The sequence below is a fragment of the Electrophorus electricus genome, chromosome 9, assembly GCF_013358815.1.
Source record: "Electrophorus electricus isolate fEleEle1 chromosome 9, fEleEle1.pri, whole genome shotgun sequence".
Lineage (NCBI taxonomy): Eukaryota > Metazoa > Chordata > Actinopteri > Gymnotiformes > Gymnotidae > Electrophorus > Electrophorus electricus.
This window is the reverse complement of record NC_049543.1, coordinates 18,033,271-18,055,737: the sequence shown is the minus strand read 5'-3', so window position 1 is coordinate 18,055,737 and position 22,467 is coordinate 18,033,271. Positions and strand designations below refer to the sequence as shown.

General features: G+C 39.7%; 1 protein-coding gene across 1 annotated transcript; it reads left to right on the top strand.

Annotated features, from left to right (window-relative positions):
* The first annotated feature begins 5,659 nt into the window (after positions 1-5,659).
* ndrg2 (NDRG family member 2) lies at positions 5,660-22,214 on the top strand. Its single transcript, XM_027022861.2, has 16 exons — positions 5,660-5,900; positions 14,603-14,697; positions 15,543-15,584; positions 15,681-15,786; positions 15,933-16,053; positions 16,296-16,358; positions 16,536-16,596; positions 17,012-17,098; positions 17,356-17,412; positions 17,574-17,677; positions 17,795-17,833; positions 17,981-18,032; positions 18,138-18,185; positions 19,186-19,221; positions 19,368-19,419; positions 19,600-22,214. Exons 2-16 carry the CDS (start codon positions 14,623-14,625, stop codon positions 19,758-19,760), a joined length of 1,104 nt encoding a protein of 367 aa, XP_026878662.2. The 5' UTR covers positions 5,660-5,900; positions 14,603-14,622; the 3' UTR covers positions 19,761-22,214.
* The last annotated feature ends 253 nt before the right edge of the window (positions 22,215-22,467 follow it).

Here is a 22,467-nt window from a genome sequence, read left to right as displayed (position 1 = left end):
TTGTGTGTTTTGGTGCTCCAAAAGTGCTAGAGCTTTCTGGTCTAACTTTGAACGTATGACCTCTTTCCACATGACATCGGAGGCAGGAGGAGTGACTGTGGTAAAAAAGCACTGTTGATCTCCTATAGGCAGGTGAGTCAAGTTTACACCCGAGGGGTGTATAGATTGATAAAGGGCCTCCTGGTGGACCAGCTCTTATAGGCTTAGTAGTAAGGAACAAATGGGGGAAATCAGAGCCTATAAGTATTAAAGGGTGTACTCTATCTACAGATGAAAGAGGTAGGCCCTGTAGATGTTGATACTTTGCAGTCAGTGCCATAACTGTATAGCTATGCTCTGATTGGCTGGGTTCATTTGTAGTGAATACATGATGGATTCTGGACTTCTTGGCTGGATTGTGTGTGGAGGCTATGTTGAAGTAGACTGGTTTGCCTTGAAGCTCTATAACATCATGTCAGACTGTTCTTAATGCAAGGGTTTCCAGGTCTTTCTCCAGACCCAGACACTGAACAGCAGGTGAAAGGATCTGGGTTCATTCTGAACCATCATCCAGCACAGCATAAGCCTCCAGTGACCGATCACCACTATGCGGGTTAACATTGACCACCTTCAACATGACTCTCTGAGGGTGGTTGGTATGAACAAGGTAGATTGTCTCCAGAGAAGTATTCACCATAGGTAACATGAAATACAATCTCTATAAGGTCTGTTACTGTACCACAATCACTGATGAACTTACTTTTAATCAGATTGACGTATACAAAACAAGGATGGTTATGGAAATCCACAAAGCATGGCAACATATTCCCCCACCAGATAACATAGACGACCCGTGCTGGACACACTATTGTGTCACATTAGGAACAACTCAAAATGAAATACAATAGAGTAAACATTACTGTATAACTATATAGCGGAAGTGCTATATACCTTCTTACAATAATGTATTTACATGTGTCTGCAAAGAAATATGTTTGCAGAAAAAGGTATTTAAAAAAGGAATTTGCATTTGTCTGCAGAGGAAGATATTTAAAGTATGGTTTAAAAATCTTATTTTATTGTCTTTAAAATAATGTAACTGGCATATCCTATAGACTATAAGTCTACAACATTATTATGTGCCTGAAGGTAGGCATTTGCGTTTATGCATAGACATAATGAGCACATCATTAGAAATATTAACAAATCATTAAAAAATGTATGCATATTGGATTTATTTATTATGCACTTTAAAAAATGCATACATGGTTTGCCGTTAATTCAGTACCTCCCACTCCACATGTGGCCTGTACCCCATTTAAACTTCTGCTCAGTAGACATAGCATGAGCAGTTTATCAGTCTGATTACTGTCAAAATTAATCTAGAATTTGCGAAAATTTTAAGAGCTCAATGGAATATCACATACCCCGAGATAATTATTTTAATTTTTAATTTTTAGGCAGAGTATGAACACATTGGGCACAGAACCCAACAGACCAACTGATTCAGCATTTCAAGCATTCAAACAAATTGTATGATTGTATTATACACACACACACACACATGCATGCATGTCATATCTCAGCAAAACACAGACCGAACATTCATCCAGAATGTCTGAGATTGGTAAGATTATTTCCATTCCTGTGACACTGTTCAGCAGAAATGTTTGTGATTTTTTATAGAGATCAATTACATATTGCAGGCTTGTCACACCAGGGCAACAAGCTACTTCTGTGATGTTATCAATCAACATGACCCTTACCCTTATCTGGTATTGGGGCATAAATGAAATCCAGACAAGATACCATGGTTTTAGTTTTGTGTTCCTGGACCTTACAGAAGACTACAATTGCACTGTGAGTGTGACTCGCGAGCAGCCTGTGTTCCTCTTCTGAGATTTTCACAGGTGTGATATTGCCACACTGCTTCCTACTCAGTGTGTTACATCAGCAGTATGTTATATCTCCTACCAGATGAACAGAACACGGTACTTGTATTTTGGCAGTTTACCCATAGCCACATTCTAACCATAATGTTATACTCTGGTGCCCATGGTACATGCAGAAACATAAAACTGATGAAGTGTAGACCAGAACCATGCTATGGAATAACAAGGCCACTAGCATGCTCAGAAGTTGGTTCGGGGCTAAAGACGGGGATGTGTTTTTACCAGCACTGAAAAATAGACCTGGATATTTCCACCTGTACAGTTTTCTCCTATATTATCTTCTTCATGAACTTTGTCATTCCATCAAACTTTAGTTACAAGCCATGGGTCATCTAGACCAGGAAGCTGGTAAGGCACTTAACAGGTGAGAGTAGGCAAGCTCAACTAGAAAAACAAAATGGCAGAAGAAGTGGTTGACAAGAGATAATTTCATGCCAGCTTTGAGAGGTGGGACCCACATGACAATCATTCTGTTTTACTGGGTGCTAACAATTAATCTCCATCTCGTCTCACAAATGACATTCAGAACGTTTCTGGGCTTCATAAGCTTAAACATGACATTCTCAGAGAGTCTTCTGCTCATATGGAGTACATGCTGGTACGTATATTTCATCGGCTGTTGGATTATGTTTTTGTTCCTCAGGCATATTAAGAAATAACTATCATTTTAGTGCTGGAGTAAACGAAAATACCAAGCTTTCTAACAACTTCAGACATGTCTGCTGTTCAGATGCATCAAGACATATTTGTCTGCAGTGAGCTCAACTTCCAATTTGTTTTAAAAAGAAAGCAAGGTGCAAGGGCAGACCCTACTGGTCCACCCATATCAAATATTTCTGGCAGAATAGGCTACATTTTGAATGGCTTTAAATCTGACAACTGACTTTAAACATGCCATGTCTTTTTCCCCAATCTTTTTAATTTTTCAGTGTAATCAAACAAAAAATACATTTTTGACTGTTTTAAAAGTGGCCAAATTCAGGAATAAGCTTTCCCTGAGGTACCATGAAAACCCACAGCCTGATGTGAGGAAACCTCTCAAAAGCCAAAAATTACAAAGACAAAGGAGCTTTGTTTTGGAAGGAAGAAAACATCAGGTCTCCTCCCTTCTGGGGTTCTTCAGCCTGGTGGTGGCAGGTGGTAGAACAGGCCCAGCCCTTCAGAACCTTACACAATGAGACCACCAACTGCCTTTTAGCATTCTTCCTGTATGTGCACGTGCCTATATGAAAACCCACTAGCAACTACATTAGCAATGGAAGCCATTTTTAGTTTTAATGTCAGAAATTCTTAACAGTTGTTCACAAGAATCTTTATTTTCCTCTAATGCCACAAATAAAACAAAACAATACTCTCCAGAATAATTTAAGAATGCAAGCTAAACACCATTTCTGAAGCGTTGCTTTCTGGCATTCAGAAGGAAGACCAAGCTTACTGAACAAACCCTCACACACCCTGTTTATCCCTGCCTGCAACTACTTCTGTCTGAATGTCATGATGCTGTCTCATTGTCCACCAAGAGCATCCTGAGGAAATTATTCATTCAAACAACAATAGGCTCCAGTATACAGGATATTATATTCCACCTTGCTGTTTTTGTTATTTATATAGTTGCAATCTCATGTTCTTATGCTGATGTTTCTATTTCTATTGTATTATTTCTATTGTTCTTATGTTTTTAACAGTGTAAGGCAATGTCAATGAAAACTATCCATGTTCCATAAACAGTGTTTTTTTATGATACACTGGTACACCAATATTCAAAGTATATAGTGCTTTTGTAATGGTAGTGCTGTTAGTGTATTTGTTCTCACAAAACATGTAGTCCCATGGTGAAGGTTCTCGAGATAACTTTTGGACAACTGGACCTTGCTCTTTATTTACTTTTCTTTAATACCACTGCAACTATTTGTGTATGACCTTTTGGAATCAATAACCCTGGATCCTATACTTTTGCCTGTTAACAATCCTCTTATCAACATTAAACTAGTGGTTTGTTTTGTTTTGTTTTGTTTTTTAATTCTGAAGTCTAAAGATGGCTTGGGGTATACAGAATCCTGCAAGTTATTGAAGGTTGCAGCAAGATTCCTCAATCAGCAGGTCAGAATCGGAATCAGAATCTTTTATTCGCCAAGTGCTTAGAATTTCTCTTTGTGTAGGTATCAACATAGAAGTACAGTAAAATATATAGAAAAGATTAATCTTATATATAAAATTTATATATAATCTACTAGTAGATTGTATATAAACTATATATACACTACATGTTATCCATATATACATAACTATATATATGATATATATATACTATACATAAACTATATAAACATAAAAAGACAAGTATACAAACAACAGCAAGTAAAGTATGTGCTGTGTGGGAGAAGTACAGATGAGGCCAATTACTGGGGTGCTGAGGTACATATATACAGTATGTACAGATAAGAGAATTGAGCAGCAATATAAACATGAATGTAAACACAAACTAGATCTGGCACTAGTTTCACATGGTGTCCGTTACAGTTAAAAATGATTTGTCATTTTAACTTAAAAAGTAAGCACACATTGAACAATGAAGTTAACAGAGCAATAATGTGTTTTACATTCTGCTTACTTTCTTACTTAAACATTTAATAGTGTATTGGTGTTAATGTTTCCATTTGGGTAATTGTTCCAGAGTAGCACTTCAGAGAGTTTTTCCCCAGTTGTGTTTTCTTTATCAGTCCTGACAGAAAAAGATAAGAACATCCAAAATTGGGGGAGGGGGGGGGGGGGTCTGGGTAGAGGCCTCCATATGGTGATTTGAGATGAGACTTTCAATAATGATTAATGAAATGTCAGATGCTGTCAGAGGTTAGATTCTAGGAAACGCTAGGTGGTCCACCGTAGCTTAAAAATATTAATTAAAAGTTTGATGGGTCACCATGTAAAGTGAGATGAAATGTAAATATCAATTAATAACGATAATAAGAGACTTAAACCTTTACCTTTCTGAAGTAAAAAAGTAACTAAAAAAATATATTAATATGATAATATTGAGTTCATGTAGCTGTATTCCGAGTCAATTTCCGTATCTTAATAAAAATATTTTTATTAGTCGATGATGGGTTAAACCCCCAACAGGCAGTTTTCGACTTTGTGCTCTGCATTTGTTCTGTACGTGTTTGTCTTCCATTTATTTATTTACTTTTTTTGTTTCTTAATTTGTCTTCATGTTGTTTGATAAATGTGAGTATCATATTTCTAAAATCCTAACCAGCAAAATGGGTAAACTTATTCTGTGATTGAAAGCTCACTCTGATTGAAATCGAAACTCCTTAATCTCGAAAAGTTTTAATGATAAATGTTTTCAGAAGAGCCGAACCCTATACCTCAAACTATGTTAGCGGCTTTTGCCAAGAACCTCTCAAGCCTCCTTGTATCTGCCTCACAGCTGTAACCAGAACCTAGGAATGCGAACGCGTTTTGTTCCACTAGCTACGCTAACAACGGGCGCATACCATTAGCGAAAGAAAGGGGTGAACGTCTGTAAAACAAAAGTAATTTGTCACCGTGGTAAACCGTACAACGGATTATGTATATATATATCAGCTCTTAAACCTAAAAGTATGCTATTCGCAAATTTCGTAGTTCGAAATTATATGCTTACTTTATGTTGAATTATTATATCTCTTCAAATGCCCCCACTTCTGCGAAAAGTAACTTAATCCACCGCAATTGATTGACGGCTCCATATTTTTCTGTAGGATTTTTTTTTCTGTAGCTCTAGAAAGAACGAAACAAGGGGGAAATTTTGTGAGGATAAAACGGGAAGCGAAAACGTAGAAGGTTGGAGTACGTGAGATACTTTACGGTGCACAAAGAAAGGTGGAGATTGGAAAAATAACAATTAAGGCGAAGAAGTCAATAATTGTGTGATTTACGTATTTAAGCAACTTGTGTTCCCAAATAACACTTTCATTTTACGACAGGGTAAGTATTATATTTTACTCTCTGACACATATCGCCAGTGCTAAAAGCATGATCGCTTTTTATTCACAAGCCTGACTTGAGTGTCTTGAAAATCTGTGTCACGTCGGTTCATACAAATCGGTCAGGTTTAAATGGAAATATCCCATATCGTGCCCTCGTGAGAATTGCTGTTCTGTAGCTGGGATTTTGATTACTCTTAAGTGCTGTACTCTTGGTCGTTCACGTTAAATCTTTTATTACAACATGGAGTGCGATTCAAATCTCTAAACATTGTATAAACATAACAGCTAACCCTAGCTAACTTGAAGCTCCAGATAAGACTGGCTCACGTGGCCTTGCTAAAATGAAAGATAACTGAGATCAACATAAAAAACAAAGAATCAAACGATACCGAGAGCTGGCAATGGAGAGCTTTTGAATTAGTGCTGGCTTTAGCTATGTGCCATAGGCTGTGTGCTGTGCTATCTCCATATGCAGACTCACATGGGTAGACTGCTGTTAAGCTTCACTTATACGTTCTCTAGGCTACTATGCGTGATAGTCAACTGGTCTTTGTCTCAAGCCAAACCTTCAGAAACAAAAAGCCGTATTTATCCTAAGTATGTGGAAATGTGTGTCGTTTACAACAACAGCAACAAAAACAAAGCTGATGGAGGGCTGCTTTGACAGTTCTCTCGAAGCTCACTCGTTTCACGCACGAGGGTGAATTTTAAAATAGCGGTCGCTGTTGCTAAGTGGCGATGTGACCCATCAACAAATTATTAAGCCCGGTTGCGTCGAGGCACTTTTTTTTTTCCGTGCATCTGATACAGCCAGCCTGTACTTAATTGAGTACTCGTGTACGAGTAGGGTGAGTATACGTTCTAGGGGTGTGTATGTGTGTTGGGGACGGGGTTAGTCGTGCAAAGCTGAGGAGAATGTGTGTCAATGTCAAACAGAGGTGTGTCGCACTCGCGGTCTGCACGTTGTGTTCACGCAAAGCGGCTCAAAGCATACCCACGTTGAAAAGACTTGTCCGTTAAACGACAGAGGACAAGCCATAACAAGAACACATTTTCTAATATGCTCACCGTTAAAATGTGCTAAGGCGTGTTTTTTGTTTTTGTTTTTGTTTTTTTATTTTGTTTGTTTTGTTTTTGTTTTGTTTCGTGTCTCTTACACACTGGGTGAGGGAGAGACCGTAGCGCCTCTGGCTGTAACTGCAACATAGTGAGTCATTCAGCATTTCCAAATCCACTGCAGGACTATATGGTCCTCTTAAGGCTGTTTTAACTAAACAGACAGAAATGTGCTATTGACAACACTGCGCTGATATTCATGTTTGAGAATATCTTTAGCTTTCAGTTTAGCTCCAGCTGTGTGGATGGAGAACCTATATATTTTCAGTCTGTCGTTAGGATGCCTAGGTTAGCTGTTGCACAACAATTAGAAGTTGTTTAGGTGCTAAATTAAGACACACCATCGAAAAAACAGCCCTTGAACTCTATGCTACACCAGAATACAGTTCATATGATAGTATATCATGCGTTTGGGGACTCTAAAAGGTCTTCCCATAATCATTCCAATATACCACTTCACTAACCATTTACTGACTATGGACCCCACCTACAAAAATGATGCAGTATTTGCAGGGATAGAGCAGGGATGGTTTTAAAGAAAACAAAAACAAATTGGAGTAATACATTAATATTGCAATGCAGCGGAAGATTCAACACAAGCATCTGTTATAATAAACTTTATTTATCTATTATCTAAATGTATTCAACCAAACTGTTTCAAAATAAATATTGCAGATGCCCACTTCTTGACCTTTGGCTACTATTCAGCTCCTCTGCATTATGATTAGTAGGGGAAATAAAATGTACTGCAGGCTTAAAGTACATGTGCTGGAAGATCTGGGCAGTCACAGAGATTTTAGCGGTGGAACTTTTGTGGCCATTATAAAGCTATAAATACAGTTGCACTACAGAGCAGCTGTCTTCTTTGTTTGATTTCAGTGTAATTGAGCTGACTGTTATAATAGGGAGCAGTGTTAGAAATGTGTCATGAGAGAAAAAGTAACACCATTGATACTGTGGAATACATGAAAGCACAATAACCACAAAATAGCACATTAGTAATAGGTGAATGGTGAATGTAAAATGCATCTGCATCCAAGTGGAACAGTGTGTCTTATAAATCAGTATTATTTTTGTTTGATTAATGAACATATAAAGCTTTGTATTTGAATAGAATTAGAACAGTGCATTAGGAATTGGCCCAAAATGTGGATCATGTCACAGGGTTGCGTGTGACAGATATTGACAGTGCAGTTAAAATGAACAGTGACTTGGAATTTGGATACACATACTAGGCTGTACCAGGGGTCATGTTACAGCAGAGTAACAAGGTTGATGAATTGAATGTGAGTTTAACACAGTAACCTCAAGCAGCAAAATCTGGCTACAGCAAAGTCAGCGTGACAGAGGTGACTGTGCAGACTCCTCAGCTCAAGGTGTGATTGCTACGGCCCAGGCAGCACAGTACCCCCTCTGTTCCCATGCATCCTCCCAGCTGCTCCGCACTGTTATTTTTTACTTGCTCATGGGCTGCTTATTCCTTCAATTCACTCCTTCTCCCCTATGCGCCATCCCTCAGCTTGTGTATAGAGGCTGCACTGGGTCTTCTGCTGGTGCATGCAAGGGCCAAATGACCGGAGCGTGAGAACCAAGAAGATTTCTCATTTTATCCCACTGGCCCAGAGGTCAGGAAATGGGTTGCAGAGATCTGGGGAAGCTTCGGAAAACGAACATCAGCAGAGCAGACGATTGGTCATCCCTTAGCTGCCATCCATTGTTGATTGGCAGTGGTGGCATTTGCATATATGCAGTTATCACTGTCAGCTTCCTGTCAGTGATGTATCTCAGCTTCAAGGTTATGACCACTTGATGGGTGGGTGTGTGTGTGTGTGTGTGTGTGTGTGTGTGTGTGTGTGTGTGTGTGTGTGTGTGTCTGGAACCATGAATGTGTCTGGAGCTGAGCCACAGAGCAGAGGAGACAAAGAGTTACCTCTATTGTGCTGTCACTGTGCAAGCCAACCCAGATGTTTCATGTTGTGTTATACTCTTGTTCTCTCATTAAACAGCATATAGCGTGTGTAAAAGAGAATAAATGAGAGAGAGATTTTCCTCTTTTTTTCAGTTTAACACATTCTGCATTTGCATGGCCATCCAATGAGACACGCAGACATTTTATCACACGGATTGCACATCAGTAAGCGCTAGTGAAACAAACCGCTATTATTTATGGATGAACAGGAGAAGGATCTAAAAGGGGAATAAAGGGTTCTACTGCTGCTATCACTTGAGTCGTCTGAACTACTCTTTTAAAGTTGGTGTACACTGCTCCATTGCCTTGGGAAACATAGAAAAGATGGAATGAGGGAGGGAGGGAGTGGAGGATAAAAAACAGCAAAGAGTGTTTTGGCAACTCTCTTGGTCTCCATGGTGGCCAATGCTATGCTTTTCCTCACCTTTTTTTTTTGCCCATGACCAGCCTTTCTCTCAAAATATCAAAGGACAAGTAGGCAAACAAAGCAAAGAAGTCATGTTTTTACAACCATACACACACACACACACACACACACACACACACACACACACACACACACACACACACACACCTGTACACAAAGAGTACACAAAAAGTAGAATATGCAAAATCATATTTACAATTCCTCATGGTCAGTACTGTCAGTAAGCATAATTACATAGTTAATATATTTCCTTTACATAGCTGAATGACCATGTATTCTGTGTACACTGAGTGTGTGTGTGTGTGTGTGTGTGTGTGTGTGCACGTGCATGCGCGCAAGAGAGAGAGATTGTGAGGAGTCAGTTAGTACAGTCTTACCTTTGGGCAGGTGTCTGCTAACACCTGCCTATCCGACATGTGTATGCACATGCCTTTGCACATTTCTTAACCTAACTCTATGAACATGCGGATTTAAGCTATCAGTGTTCTGACCTTCATCATAGAGTGCTTGGCTTGCATTTCCTCCCTGAGCCTCTTTCTGTCTCGTTTTCTCTTTCTATCTCAAATATGCTATATCTCTCAGGACTGCACATACACATTCAGGTTGAACCTCCACGCACTAACAGTCCTCTGTTACATTCTACATGACATTTACTTTGCACTAAATCTATTGTCTCTCTCTTTCTTTCACAAACACACCCATCAGTATAGATAACTACATTACCTCAGCTCTACACCTCAGTATGTCTAAACTGCCAAAATATAGTTCTCTCTATATATGTATGTGTTTTATTTTATTTATTTTTTGCACCTATGGCCTATTAAACAGCTGTACCACATACTACGAAAGTGTTGTAGTGTGACACAACCAAGTGTCCCATAACACAAGGCCTAAAAATACTTTCATAACTACCCCTAAATATGGCTTGCCCTGTGTCCCATATTGCAAATGACACCACATACACCTTGTGCACATTCAATACCAGACATCAATACCACGAATCAGGTCCTCAAGTTGTAGCATAGCAAAAAAGGGGGCTTTCGAAATAGATGGAGGGAGAAACATTCCTTCCTGTGTTTGAAGGTCATCCCTATCATGGTGCAAGGGGTGGAGGGGATGACTGTGCTAGAGAAGCTCATAATTTTGTAATGATCTTTCAGAGCACAGCACACACAGTTCCTATACACATGGCTTGATCCTATATATCCTTTTTTACCCATGATTATATGCACTAATATCTCTGTCTTGCAACACTCTCTCTCTCTCATCTTTCTCCTCCAGTGCAAGACCACCTTCTCTGACAAATCACTGCTTGAGTTCACTTTGATTTCTTCATGGCTTTCCCTCCCTATCATGGTTTAAAACCATTAATATCCTTTCTTGCTACAGTCTCTCTGGGACCGAGGTTCCTACTTTTTCAGCTTAGTGAGGATGTCCACTAAACATAAGCCTTCAGCTTTGATCTCAGATCATTGACAATCAGTGCCAAGCGCTGAATGCAGCTTATGTCTGTTCTAGACTAAATGACGTTTTTAGCCATTTTCTGCAATCAGTAAATGGATAATCAGGTTAACTAAAATTTAATGAAGCCCCTGGGTTTCAGTTAGAGTTGGCATTGAATGGTCACATGGTTGAGCTGGTTGAGTCATTTTCTGCTCCAAAGGTGCGTGTGATGATCCAGGGGTTTGAGAAGATCACATGACTCATTGGAGACGGGAATACCCTGCAGTGGGGTGTGGAAGACTGACACCACTGGCAATGGCTCCTGTGAAAGTTATAACACTCCTCATAGTTGTTTGATAAAACTTTCTGAAATGTCAGCCTGTGACTGCTTAGTGAGTTAAGTGTGTAAATGCTTCATGATGTTCTTGAGTAGGGCCCTTAAACAAGATTGAATAATAATTACAAAAATATTGGTAGGAATTTAGTTAAAACAGCTTGGATCATAAAAAGATGGTAGGACCATGTTCCAAATATCCCATTTAGATCTCTCAAGGCCAGCTACCTACCATCAGTGTGTGTTCCTTCTGTTCTATTTGGTGAATATACCTAAAAGGTGCACTTTTATTTGCTGGCATAGCACTGGCCCTTTCTCTTCCTGGTTGTGGCTAAAAGACTCTGGCTTTCCTCTGTTGACAGTCCTGCCTAATTGTATGACCACCTCAAACCCAAGGGGGTGTACAGAGAAGAGAAGGGTGTCGGATTACTTTAGGGCTGGAGTGAAAAGGAGTGAGCGGTAAGGGGGTGTGAGGCGTTGGCAGGCCCACGAGGGGGAGTTGGGAGGAAGGAAGCATGCCAGCTGGATTGTTAATGGCAGACTGACTACTGCACAACCTTTTTTGTTGTTGTTTTTTTTTTTTTCTTACATGTTGTGTGAATATGTGTGCATGTGAGAGAGATGGCGATCAAGAGTGTCCGCGTGCTCTCCCTTCAGGGGGGGGTGTTACCACACAGCCCTCACCGCCGCATCTGCCCCAGAGGACGTCTGTCGATCCCCGTTATCCATTTCCTGTTATGACAAAGGGCACCGGCTACCGCCCAGCGTTGGGACATCCCTTGGCTATGTATCAGGCCCTCCGCCTCCCGGTCCCAGCATGTGTGCGTGCCTTCTGTGTGAACACCTACCACATGAGACCAGGGTCACATGATTCTTTATTTGTTTGCCTAGCTAGCTAGGTCATGCCATGATGCAAGTTGTCAGAGGATTAATAAGTACTTTTGTCCAGATGACAGAAGTCTGCCAATATGGTTACTTTTGTATTTATATATTTAGTAAAATTTTTACTTAGATATTTTGTGTTTTGAGTTGTTATCGAGTGGTGCTTTGATGTTGATTTTGACTTGTGTGCTGTGTTGACCATTTGTGTACCACTTGTGTAAGGCTCAAATAAGCCTTATTGTAAATATAAATATGTTTCTTTTGCAGTTGTGCATGTTGTAATTTAATTTTCCTTTTTACCAGCTTGGGACAAAATGCTGTATTCTTGAAAAATTCCATTTCAAAGGAATTGACGTAGGGTATGTGCTTTTTTGTGCAAGTGCATTTGCAGTTGGAATCTTCTGGATATTTTATTCCATGCATTCATCCGGTTGCATATGAATTCTTTCCCTCTTCTCCTCTCTCCTCCGGCCCTGTTCTGTCTCCCTCTCTCCCCCCCGCCCCCATGTGGAAGTTAGACTGAACACACTGAACATGGGCAGACTGAGGAAGAGAGGAAGAGACAGATCTGTGGCATTTTAGAGCTTAAGAGTAACAGTGCTGGCTTATGATTATCAATGAATGTTGATAATCATCACATGATCTGTGTTTTTTTGTGTGAAGTCGTCTGTGTTTCATGAGCCATCACTTAACTGCCCAGTCACACATCTGTATCTCTGATTGCCACATGAGCATGAGTAGCAGGAGTGTTCGCTCCTGTCAATAGCCCAGTCTGAACAATAGTTGTTTCCACTCCTGTGCACTATACAGCCATTCATGCAGCACCAGATGGTGTTTCATAATCAGCCTGTGCTCGTGCTAATGTGAGATGCTATTTTGCAGAGCCGCCTACTCTTTAATCACAGAATCCTACTGCAAAAATTCTCATCTTATAAGGATCTTGTAAAATAGAGTTAAGACCATGCTTGCCTGTGATTGTGAATATGATGATGATGATGATGATGACGTTTTCAGTTCAGTTTTATGAATATAGTGCTTTTAACAGTATTCGCCAATACATAGGTGACAGTAGCAAGGAAACGCTCCTTTGAGTGAAGAAAGAAAGTTTAGGAGGTCCAGGGAAAAGAAGTAGAATACCAAATGGAAACAAGTTACAACAGTGACTGAGCGTGAGGTCAGGCTGGTTTGATTAGTCCAGTATCATGTCTGAACAATTATAACTATTATTATAATTATCATTATTGTTTAGTGTTATTTTCGATGATTCAGGGGGTTAGGTGAACTTTAAACCTCTTCAGGCTAAACAAGTTTTCAACGCACTCCTGGGGTGTGTATTCAGGAAGAGTGAGTGATGCTGTAATTCTGATTCCTCAGGGTGAATCTGATACTACCTCATGCTTAATGTGTGTGAGCCTGTTGACTTCTTCATTGTTTAGCAGCAGCCTGGTTTTCTTGGGCCAAGATTTCACTGTAATGAGACAGGCCCTGTGTACATGACTTGTGTGTATGTGTCTTCAGTGCAATGTGTTGGCCACAGTGTACCTGGGCGCACACCTAATCATGACTCTTAGGAAATTTGGGCAGAATTATGGACACTGCATGTGGCTGACAGTAACTGCCCCTGCTACCAAAGAGACTCTGAATGCAACAGGATCTCATTACCATTCCTTTTTAAACTATGTGAAAATGTTGTTGGAGGAATCATTGTTCTACTGCTTCAGTAATGTTTTCACAGCTAAATTAGGAAGATCATATTGTCAGTGATTTTTGGAATATGTTCAAATGTACTGGCTGTTTCTATGAAGCTTCAGATCTAACTGCCAGGGTCTGTATTAATCAGTGTAATGTTGATAGATACACCAGCATTGTTTTCATTATTTAAATTTCTTTCCATAGAGTAATGAAAGGTACAGAGTGCAGAAGCAGGAAAAAGCAATGGAAAAGGGAAAAAAGAGACAGATATAGAGAGGAAGATGGAGAGATGCTGTGATGTCTAATTGCTCACATTTGCAAAGAGATGTAGAAAGACAGGCTCCCTGAGGCAACCCCCTGCCCTCCTGGGACGTTATACACACACAAATGCATGCGGGCACACACATGCAGGTACACACGTACATGTGCACATGCGTGCATGCACACACAGTTTACTAATGTCACACCAAGACTATTATGGTAAAGCATGCACCAGCATTAGAGATACTCTCACTGGGGTGCAGTTTAGGATGCACACACAGACATGTGCTCATGTTTAAAGTGTCATCTCTTAACTCTGCTTGCAAAGGTCAATAAAACTCCTTCCATTAGCTAATTATGCAGGGTTGTTATTTAAGTTAAATAATACCGCTGTTGCTGGGTTCTCATTTTTCTGTGTTCCTTTCTCTTTTCATGAAGCTAATTGTTTCTTTCTTAAATTTCTAATTAAAAATAATATTTAAAAAATGTGCAGGACTCTGAACAGGTTGAATGAGTGTGTGTGTGTGAGTGTGAAGTGAGAAAGGTTGTAATTTACCAATTTTTCCATTTCCTTAGGGCACCCGGAAAGATTAATCATGACGACAGAAATGCATGAGGTCTCTGTGACAGAAGACAAGCCTTTACTTACAAGTCAGCAGGACACCGCAAAGGTTACACACATACACACACACACACACACACACACACACACACACACACACACAGAGCAAGCAAAGTGCAGTAAGTTTGAACATGACATTGAAATATTGTGCTGACAGGAACATATTGCATTGATACAGACTCAAATATACACTGACTATGGGAGTGGCGGCCCAAAACAGTAAATTATTTCATTATTGAACAAAGTTTGAATGTGCCTAGGACGCTCTTCGCTGTACTTGTGCCACTCTGTCGACATATGCTACGGTAGAGAAATGTTCTCCCAAAGCAACCTAGAGTCTGTTCAAAACTAGCAGTGAATTAGCCATGCAGGTTAATGGGGTGCATGGTAAAGGTAACTGACTATAAGAGACAACATGGAAGCATTGCATTAGAATTATTGACTGTCGGTTTTGATATTTGTAAGGCATTTCAATTCCTCCTTCCTCCAAAGTAGGCCATATCATTATACATTTGTAAAACCTGTTTTTGGGGGTAATGAAACTAAGCTCAGGTTTTGTTATCCTAGGGACTTTTACATCACAGAAATAATTATTACATCACATTAAATAATCCTGTCAGTGCTTTTCTTCTCATTTTGTCTGCTACAGATTGGTATGATTAAGAGATTTCCACTTGCATGTATAGATTTATTTTCCATCCTCTGCTTCTAAGTCCTCATGGGGCCACCTGCTGGTGATGTTCAGAAATGCCAACTCTACTGCAACAATTGAGAACAAGTCGTGAAGGCATGTTAGAGAAGAGCAGTTTGGATGGTTTGGTTATAAATGGCTATAGATGTGTTACAGATGCCTGCTATGTATGACACATGTAATAAACATTGATCTGTGTTCAGGAGGCTGAGATTGCCGCCAGAATACTGCTGGACCAGGGGAAGGTAAGAGGCTGTTAGGATGGTGTAATTATGACAGGATCATATGCTTCCAGTGAACTCCATCCACATGGACTTCCCCCATGTGCCTCTGTTTTGTAGGAGCATGAAATCGAGACTCCACATGGCTTGCTCCATGTGACGCTACATGGCACAGGAATCACTCGTAGACCAGCCATACTGACCTTCCACGATGTAGGGACGGACAGTGAGTTACACGCATACACACACACATACACACACAAACAAACTGCTGAACCATGTTTTATGATTTTAAATGTATGTTCCCATCTCTCTGTCTCTCTGTCTCTCTCTCTCTTTCTCTCTCTCTGCATTTCTGTTTTTCTCTGTAAGGTAAGAGTTGCTTCACCACTTTTTTCAAGTTCCACGAGATGGAGGAAATTGTAAAGAACTTTACTGTGGTTCACATTGATGCACCAGGACAGGAGGAGGGTGCTGCCCCCTATCCTGCAGGGTACACTGTGTGTGTGTGTGTGTGTGTGTGTGTGTGTGTGTGTGTGTGTGTGTGTGTGTGTCTGTGTGTGTGTGTGTGTTCTGTAACCTGAATGTCTGTTTCCAGGTCAGTGTCCGCAGTTCAAACCAACCCTTTCAGTGTTAGTGGATATTCTAGCTCTAACCCTAGCATCAGAGGGTTGAGCGTAACAGACCTGAGGCCAGTGGACACTGGTGTCAACCCTCACATCCTTTTCTTCTTAGGTACCAGTATGCCTCTATGGATCAGCTTGCAGAGATGATCAAATCTGTTGTGCAGTACTTCAAGTGAGTCGATCACTTCAGTCACAACTGAAGAAATGTTTGAAAATGTTTAGTGTGCAGCTGATTGATTTTCTTATGAAGATTACAAGGAAAATGGTGTCATGCACTTGTCATGCAGTAGCTGGCTCAAATACCACACACGGTATATTGAACTACTGTTCTGTATTTCCTCTGGTGCAGTTTCCGCTCTGTGATTGGAGTTGGAGTTGGAGCAGGAGCCTATGTCATGGCGAAGTTCACGGTCAGCTTCCCTCTGTCTCTCTTTGTTGATCATTCCTTGTTATGAGAGTCTTCTGTACCCCTAATAAGGTCTAGCCGCTGATAACCAGCTGTTACACCAGTAAAAATCAGTCATGAATGGTGCTTGTACAGATGTAATTAGTAGTCATAGTGCTATAATTAGTGGTAGTTGATTACAAAACTTAAACTACTGTAGAATACAGCATATGTTATAAGCCTTATAGTGGGCATATCCATTTCTAGGAGACCACTATCGCACCATCTGCAAAGCTATTTGTTCATAGAACTGTTTTATCCAACTTTCTCACAGATGTGTCCTCAGTCCTAGGACAATCACTGCTTATTGCAGAGTTACAGTCTTCCGTTGTCGGAGATCATGCAAACCCTTTCTCTCTCTCTCTCTCTCTCTCCCTCAGATGGATAATCCACACACTGTTGAAGGGCTCGTCCTGATCAATATCGACCCGAATGCCCGAGGATGGATGGAGTGGGCTGCCCAAAAAGTAGAGTCTCACACTTTAAGCTGAAGAACCTGGGAGAATGTGTTTGTGACATAAAGCCATTATTGTGTAGTTATTGTACTTATAGCTTGACATTTTTTTTTTAAATTTGTGTGGTTGATTTTGGATGGTGGGGTAGACAGTGATTGTTTCAGCACACAGGTTCCCACATTTCTTGCATGGCCTCTCTTTAATTATTTTGGTCTCTCTTTAATTATTTTGGTCTCTCTTTAATTCTCTTGGTCTCTCTTTAATTCCAGATCAGCTTATTGGCATCTTGCCTTGCAGAGCAGCTTATTTGTCACCTCTTCAGTCAGGTGTGTGTGTGTTTGTGTCGTTACATTTAACAGTCTGTTAATCGAAAATGTTTGACATCATTATGGGGTGTGTGTGTGTGTGTGTGTGTGTGTGTGTGTGTGTGTGTGTGTGTGTGTGTGTGTGTGTGTGTATGTGTGTGTGCATGCGTGTGCACAAGCAGAAAGAAATCACAGGAAACACAGACCTTGTTCAGTCCCACAGAGAGAGAATCTCTAATGCCCCAAACCTTGTGAACATGGAACTATTCTGGAAGAGCTTCAACAGGTACACTCTCTCTCTCTCTTGCTCTCTCTCTCTCTCTCTCTCTCTCTCACACACACACACACACACAAACCATTAAAGTCAATCCAGGGCTTTAAACTTTTTGTTTTCCACTTTCAGTCGCAGAGATCTGAACATTGACCGCAACAACACACTCAAGTTAGTGTCCCAAAATGACTATAGCTTTTACTAACTCCTTTAATATCCAGTGTAAAGCACTAAAGTCTTTCTCATTCTCCTATTCTCTCATTCTCTTATTCTCTCATTCTTTCTCCCTCTCTCACGCCCACTTTCCCTCTGTGCCAGATGTCCTGTCATGCTGGTGGTCGGGGACCACGCTCCATATGAGGAAGCAGTGGTAAGTCCTCACACACCCCACAGTGCTGTTCCTCTGCGTGCTGTTCCTCTGCACGCTGTCCTTGGATTAAGAAAGTCAGAGGGTTTTTCTCTTTCTGTCCACCAGGTGGAGTGTAATTGCAAACTGGACCCCACTTCAACTTCATTCTTGAAGGTATTGCACTAGTAGTCAAACCTTTAATAATGTTCGGTATGGTTGCTCACAGAGTGAAAATGCAACACCAGCTATGAAGCAAGCAAAATGAGCAATGTGACATCAGAAGAAATTCAGTTTGTCTAACCTTATGGATGTCATGTATTTTGTAAAAATAAATAAATAAAATAAATAAATATATAATAAAGAAATTGTACTTTAAAACTGTAAACAATTCTGTTAGCAGAAATTAATTGAATATCTCTTAAATTCATTAATAAAACAAAAACAATTCTTGTTACAAGACCAATATTTGCATCTCTTAAGCAGTTTAACCATTTCCCTTCTTTTCTTTCTTTTTAAAATTCATTAATTTTTACAATTTGTTTCTTAATTTTTTATCATGACTATGTGTTTATTTTGTACAACATCTGTGCAGGTGCACTGAAATGTTTATTTAAATAGGCAAAAATGTTGATCCACAGCAGCATTAAATTAAATTTATTATATATAATTCAGAAGTCCAAAACCTGGCATATTGGCTAATAATAATATTATAGATCACATGGCTATCTTATGCAGCCCTATTGCAAACATAAAGGAAGCAAAGTTCATAGTTTGCAAGCCAGGAAATCAATACCATTTCAAAATATTTCCTTTATCATAATTCTTCATGAAAATACAAAGGCTTTGGAAATTTTGTGGCTTTATGTTAATGTTAAACGTCACTTAATGTTTCACTTAATGTTTGTTTTCTTATAACTATGTGTAACATTATGTCCAAAGTATGAGCTGTATATGCCAGTATGTTTGAGTATGTGTATACAGACAGGTGGGGAGTGTGTATGGAGTTCACTTTTCCGTCATTTTCAGAATATTCATACTTAGACTGGTTTGGTTTATTTGATAACCTTTTGACAGGATCACTATAGAGATGGATAGATAACCATAATTTACTATTATTCTTTGCATTCTTAGGAAAATATTCTCAAGTTTTTGTTTCTTGTGTCATTCTCTACAGATGGCCGACGCTGGTGGGATGCCACAACTTAACCAGGTAATTTTTTGTTTATTTACTCTTTAAAAAGTTATTTTCCAATTGGAGCTTCTTTCCCAAATGAATTGCTGATAAGCTGAATGCTAAGGTGTATGAAGGTCATGATTTTCTTACATTCTTCTGTATTCAAATCTGTCTCTCTACAGCCCAGCAAGCTAACTGAGGCGTTCAAATACTTCATCCAGGGAATGGGCTATAGTAAGGAACCCAAAGCTGCATCCCTCTTTTGATTCTCATTTATCCAACAGATCTGTCAGCCTACAGAAAGCACCGTCCATTAAAAAGATATAAGCCATAACTGTGTTAGTCTTCAGGCTCGTCGTTCTGTCCTGTACTTATCCGCGCTCTCTTCCTCTTTCTGTTTCCCGTCCTTCTCAGTGGCTTCATCCTGCATGACGCGTCTGTCACGCTCACGCACCACCTCCCTCTCCTCCTCATACTCCATCGATGGGTCCCGCTCCCGTTCCCGCACTCTCTCGCAGGGCTCGCAGGATAACCTTCCCCCGAGTCCCTCCAACACCATGGAGGTCTCCTGCTGAACAGAGGGAGCAAGGGAGAGAGAGAGAGAAAGAGAGAGCGAGAGAAAGAGAGCGAGAGAGAGAGAGAGAGAGAGAGAGAGAGAGCAGGAGAGAAGTGGATGGTTGAATGGATGAATGGATAGTTGGATGAAGGAAGAGGTGCTACGTTGGGAAAGTCATAACAATCAGTCATATCCATTCATCAAAGTACCATGTAAAGCAAAAGAGAGATAGAGACATAATGAGAAGAGAGAGAGACAGAAGAAAGGTAAAGCTGTAAAACTCCTCTTATCAACTTAATCTCATTCTCCTCTGTGATTTGTTTATCCCATATTTGGAGGGACGTGAGAAGAGCAGGGAAGTCCATGAGAAACGTGAGAACTGATTGCTGAAAAAATGTGGAAAGAGAAGGGGAGAACATCAATCTGCCAGACGTTGGAGCCCTTTAACCTCTGCAGCATGGGCGGGGCCTGTAAAGAGATCCAAATGTAGTGCTGACCAATAGTAACACTTCTAATATGAATATTAATTATAAATATATATTGATAACAATGACCATAATGAAATAAAAAATAGCAGCTCTCTTAATTATATGTTGAAAAATAGTGGAAAATAGATAATAGAATAGAAAAAAAAGGAAAACAATAGAGTAGAAATACTCTGTTTGTACATATAATGTGTGTCAACTTTTTAACACTACATTGTGTGCTTTTAATTTCTATTCTTCATATTTGTCATTTTATATTCAGTAGTTTTCTAATTCTGCTGCTGAAGTGAAGGCAAAGTATTATATTCTGAATTTATTGGTCACGACCATTACAACAGGTCTTGGCTAAATACTGGTGTCCTTCAATGGCAGCCAGCTCATGTCTTCCATTTGCCCGGTGAAGATAAAAAGTTTAGGGAGTTTAGGGTAAACACTGTAACTCTTAATAACCTTGGGTTTGCTTAGGTGTAGTATGGGATATTGGTTTGTTTGCCTGCTCCAAACTGCATGCGTGAATTATTTTGTCCTTGTCATGTTAAGCGTGCATTTTCTTTCTTTTTGATGTGTGAGCAAATGGATTATGGATGTTGAATAGTAGAAAGGCAAAAGATCAGAATGGCTAAAGTTTTAGGGTTTGCTTCTTGGGAAATCAGAGAGAAACTCCCCTGAAGCAGGCAGAGGTACTTTGTAGGGATGTTGCAATTCAATTGTCAGCCATTAGGGGTCACTGTTAGTAATTGGTTAAGAAGTGACTGGGTTTATTGTCTAGCAACCAGGCCCAACTGTTCCGTTCCAGTTTATCAGATAAAGTGCTTGAGGGCATAGTATTTGTAGGAAATTTTTAACCATGTTATGTGTAACCTGAGCAATTTATTATTTTTCTTCTCTCCATTGTTTGAGAATGCAGTCAGTTGTCGACACTGACCTTCTATTGCTAAGCTATTAGCCACATGTAGCAATAGTAGCCCCATGTAACAAAAATAAATGTTGTCGATTCTTAAACATCTGCCAGTAATTCCACTACTACCAGATATTTTAGCATTAATTCATAAATTTTGAATATTTTAATCTAGTTGAATTCATTAGGATATGCGCAAATATAACCTAATAATTGTTCAAGTCTTACATGGAGTGAAAGGATTTGGCATGTGTATATGTGTGTTATCTGTGTCTGTGCATGAGTTTAGACACAAGATTTACCCACAAAAGCAAGTTTAAGGTAGTTTTCAGGAGTCATACAAAAATCACTTCCATCAATCCTTTGCTGTCAAATCCTGATTTGGTGTTTAGCCAAGCCCTTCACTGCCAAACGTTTTATAGCTGCTTAAGGTTTTAATATGAAAGCCTCCGATTTACCCCACAATGTTAAGCAGCTACTAATATTAAATGCAATTTTATTACATATGGCCTTGAGCTGCAAAGGTACTGCCTAGTAAACTGATCAATTATAACCCATCATAATAATATAGCCTTGTCCTTAATGAGATAGCCAGAACACTAGCCAATAATAAAATTAGACCATCACTGTTTTTGACTTACAATATGTAAAACATGAATGTGTTTAAGAAGCCATTATAGTCAGCATAACACTGCCCTAAAATATAAGCTCATTATGTAAGTCATTGCTGAAATGACTTGATAGGGAATCCTTCCAAGAGTTTTGTATATGATGTATGCAGGCAGATTACAGCGTGTTTTGGGGGAGTGTGCCATAGTGCCCTTGTTCACATTAGTATTTAAGCTCAGAGCAGAGGAACAGTAGCTGTTGACATGCATGTGCAGGCACACAAGGCTTTTCACTCAGTCATTATTACAACGTCAGTGCCGACACTGGTAATAACTGAGTGCGCTTACAGTGGTTACAGACATGGAAATGACAGGATTACAGACATGGTAATAACAATGACTCCTCCCTGTTTTTCATTTCAAAACACAACAAAAAGGGAAAAGAGGTGGGAGTCTGATGTCTTTTAATTACCCCCCCCCCCCCCCCCCCCCCCCCAAAGGAACAAGGAAACAGATACATCAGAGCTGGGGGTGGAGCAGTGTAAATGTGAATGCTTCTCCATGTGAATTTTTTTTTACTCTTTAGTCATGCCCTTTTTTAATCTTACTTTTTTCTGCTGTGCTAGATTACTGTCTTGGTGTTCACATATCTATGTGATAGTTGTGTAACCTTTTTTAGTGGTATTTAAAAAGGGGGAATTAATATTATTAACAAAAAAATTTTTAAAAAGTATA

Excerpts from the sequence above, each read along its gene's own strand:
- ndrg2 (XM_027022861.2), top strand. The coding sequence starts at position 14,623 with ATGACGACAGAAATGCATGAGGTCTCTGTGACAGAAGACAAGCCTTTA. Across the intron at positions 16,054-16,295 it reads GCTGCCCCCTATCCTGCAGG|GTACCAGTATGCCTCTATGG; the intron begins GTACACTGTGTG and ends TTTTCTTCTTAG. Across the intron at positions 17,099-17,355 it reads TGGAGTGGGCTGCCCAAAAA|ATCAGCTTATTGGCATCTTG; the intron begins GTAGAGTCTCAC and ends CTTTAATTCCAG.